The 2,500-nt window shown below is 41.8% G+C and overlaps 2 protein-coding genes across 2 annotated transcripts in view; both read right to left on the bottom strand.

Moving 5' to 3' along the window:
• Positions 1 to 2,500, bottom strand: part of LOC138022475 (dehydrogenase/reductase SDR family member 1-like) — an 85,109-nt gene that overhangs the window by 8,419 nt on the left and 74,190 nt on the right. The window lies entirely within an intron of this gene.
• LOC138022473 (nucleotide-binding oligomerization domain-containing protein 2-like) overlaps positions 1 to 2,500 on the bottom strand; it is a 45,479-nt gene that overhangs the window by 601 nt on the left and 42,378 nt on the right. The window contains exon 9 of the mRNA XM_068869616.1: positions 1 to 2,500. This exon is cut by the window's left edge and continues 601 nt beyond it; it is cut by the window's right edge and continues 1,205 nt beyond it. Coding sequence (XP_068725717.1) covers positions 1,568 to 2,500 — 933 coding nt within the window. The 3' untranslated portion in view covers positions 1 to 1,567.

The following is a 2,500-nucleotide window of genomic DNA, read 5'->3' as shown; positions in this document are numbered from 1 at the left end:
CCTCGAGAAGAACACATACCTACAATATAAACACATTTACAACACTGCACGGATAAATTTCGTGATGTCACCATATTTTCAGATAAAATGTAACTCGGCTTTTTTTAATCAAAGTTACAATTCTAGTCTTTTATTTAGGAGACCAGCGAGGTCTTCGAGTTCATACTTTACCGGTGTGGTTTGAACGGCCGACCCGGGTTGAAACTTGTTGGTTGTTCTGCGTGTCAGAGTTAAACGCTGGATACACCTGATACGCTTGATATTCTTGATACGCCGGACACCCCTAATACGCTTGCTACACTTGACAGAGCCTTAGGAAGGAATTTATCACACGACTCTGGGAAAATACTTTATTTAAACCCAAGAGTGCGTTCGATTGACCGTATTCCGGAATAAGAATACGTGGAGTGATATTTTAAAATGGTATGTCTGGCTTTTTGAAGCAACAAGGATAATAAACATATGTTTAAAATGGCATTTGAGCAGATGTTTTACAATAGAAACATATTTGTATTCTCAGTATTGCACTGGAACTAGCTTGCAATGGAGGCTAATACGGGGAAATATATGAAACATTTAATGACTGGTCCCGAGGGAAACGGTTAATTTTGTTTCCGGAGAATCTCAATGTTTCCCCGAGATTCGAGGGAAAAGAAATTAAATCATTAAGTGATTTGTCATATAGCAAAAAAAGAAAAAAGAAAAACGTGCAATGGCAAAAGCAACAGCGGTCGTTGGTCACTAGGGAGCTTAAGCACGCGCGTTTTGAGACGCGGACGGCAACCGGAAGAGAAATTTTTGCGTGCCATGACAGTGGTGTCTCCCAGATTTTTGTACTAATTATCACTATTGGAGAAAAGATACTTAGCAATGTAAACGTGGTTGCGTGAAAACATGTTAAAAGGGAAAATAGCTCACTTCCGGTTGCCGTCCGCGTCTCAAAAACGCGCGTGCTTAAGCTCCCTAATGCTAATGCGGGGAAACATTTACCCTCTCACGTCAAAGACGCTGTCGGGAAAAAATCCCTGCTCTATAACAATAAAAAGTATTTGCATTTGAAAAGATTTCCCCGCATGAGCTTCCATTGCAAGCTAGTTCGAGTCCAATACTGAGAATACGAATATGGTCTATTTTAATAAGAATCTCCGCAAAAACAAAGGATTTTATTTTATTTTTACCTTCTATTCTATGTATTCTTCTCCTGGAATACGGTCAATCGAAATCACCCCAACTCAAATGCAAAGTAGTCAAGCATGTGTTGACTTTGAGAGCCTACGAAAGGGTTCAGTGCGAGCGACACCAATTTCGTTCTCTCTCAAATCCAAAGTAGTCAAGCATGTGTTGACTTTGAGAGCCTCAGAAAGGGATTCAGCGCCAGCGGCACATATTTTGTTCCCTCTCAAACCCAAAGTAGTCGAGCATGTGTTGACTTTGAGAGCCTCAGAAAGGGATTCAGCGGCAGCGGCACCTATTTTGTTGTCTCTCAAATCCAAAGTAGTCAAGCATGTGTTGACTTTGAGAGCCTCAGAAAGGGATTCAGCGCCAGCGGCACCAATGTGGTTGTCTCTCAATAATCCAAAGTAGTCAAGCATGTGTTGACTTTGAGAGCCTCAGAAAGGGATTCAGCGCCAGAGGCACCAATGTTGTTCCAACTCAAATCCAAAGTAGTCAAGCATGTGTTGACTTTGAGAGCCTCAGAAAGGGATTCAGCGCCAGCGGCACCTATTTTGTTGCTACTCAAATACAAAGTAGTCAAGCATGTGTTGACTTTGAGAGCCTCAGAAAGGGATTCAACGCCAGCGGCACCTATTTTGTTCCCTCTCAAATCCAAAGTAGTCAAGCATGTGTTGACTTTGAGAGCCTCAGAAAGGGATTCAGCGCCAGCGGCACCAATGTTGTTCCCTCTCAAATACAAAGTAGTCAAGCATGTGTTGACTTTGAGAGCCTCAGAAAGGGATTCAGCGCCAGCGGCACGTATTTCGTTCCATCTCAAATCCAAAGTAGTCAAGCATGTGTTGACTTTGAGAGCCTCAGAAAGGGATTCAACGCCAGCGGCACGTATTTTGTTCCCGCTCAAATCCAAAGTAGTCAAGCATGTGTTGACTTTGAGAGCCTCAGAAAGGGATTCAACGCCAGCGGCACGTATTTCGTTCCATCTCAAATCCAAAGTAGTCAAGCATGTGTTGACTTTGAGAATTTCACAAAAAAGGTTCATATGATCGAATCTATTACCCAGGAAGAGATCTTTAACAAGAAAGTTCTGTCCAAAGGTCTGAAGTAACTTAGACTGAAGGTTCTCTCCATGACATTTGCATTCCAATATACAATCAAGTGCTAACTCTAAAATTTCTGTTTTGGAATTCATGATTCCCATATTGGACGAACTTGCAAGCTCTGCTATGCTTTTTACCAACGAAACTGTCATCTCTTCAGATCTTGTGGACAAAATACCACTCATGAATAAAAACACTTGTTTCAGTTCATTCATGTTCCTTACACC

Source organism: Montipora capricornis, chromosome 10, assembly GCF_036669925.1.
Source record: "Montipora capricornis isolate CH-2021 chromosome 10, ASM3666992v2, whole genome shotgun sequence".
In the NCBI taxonomy this organism is placed as follows: domain Eukaryota; kingdom Metazoa; phylum Cnidaria; class Anthozoa; order Scleractinia; family Acroporidae; genus Montipora; species Montipora capricornis.
This window is presented reverse-complemented; position numbering and strand designations above follow the sequence as displayed.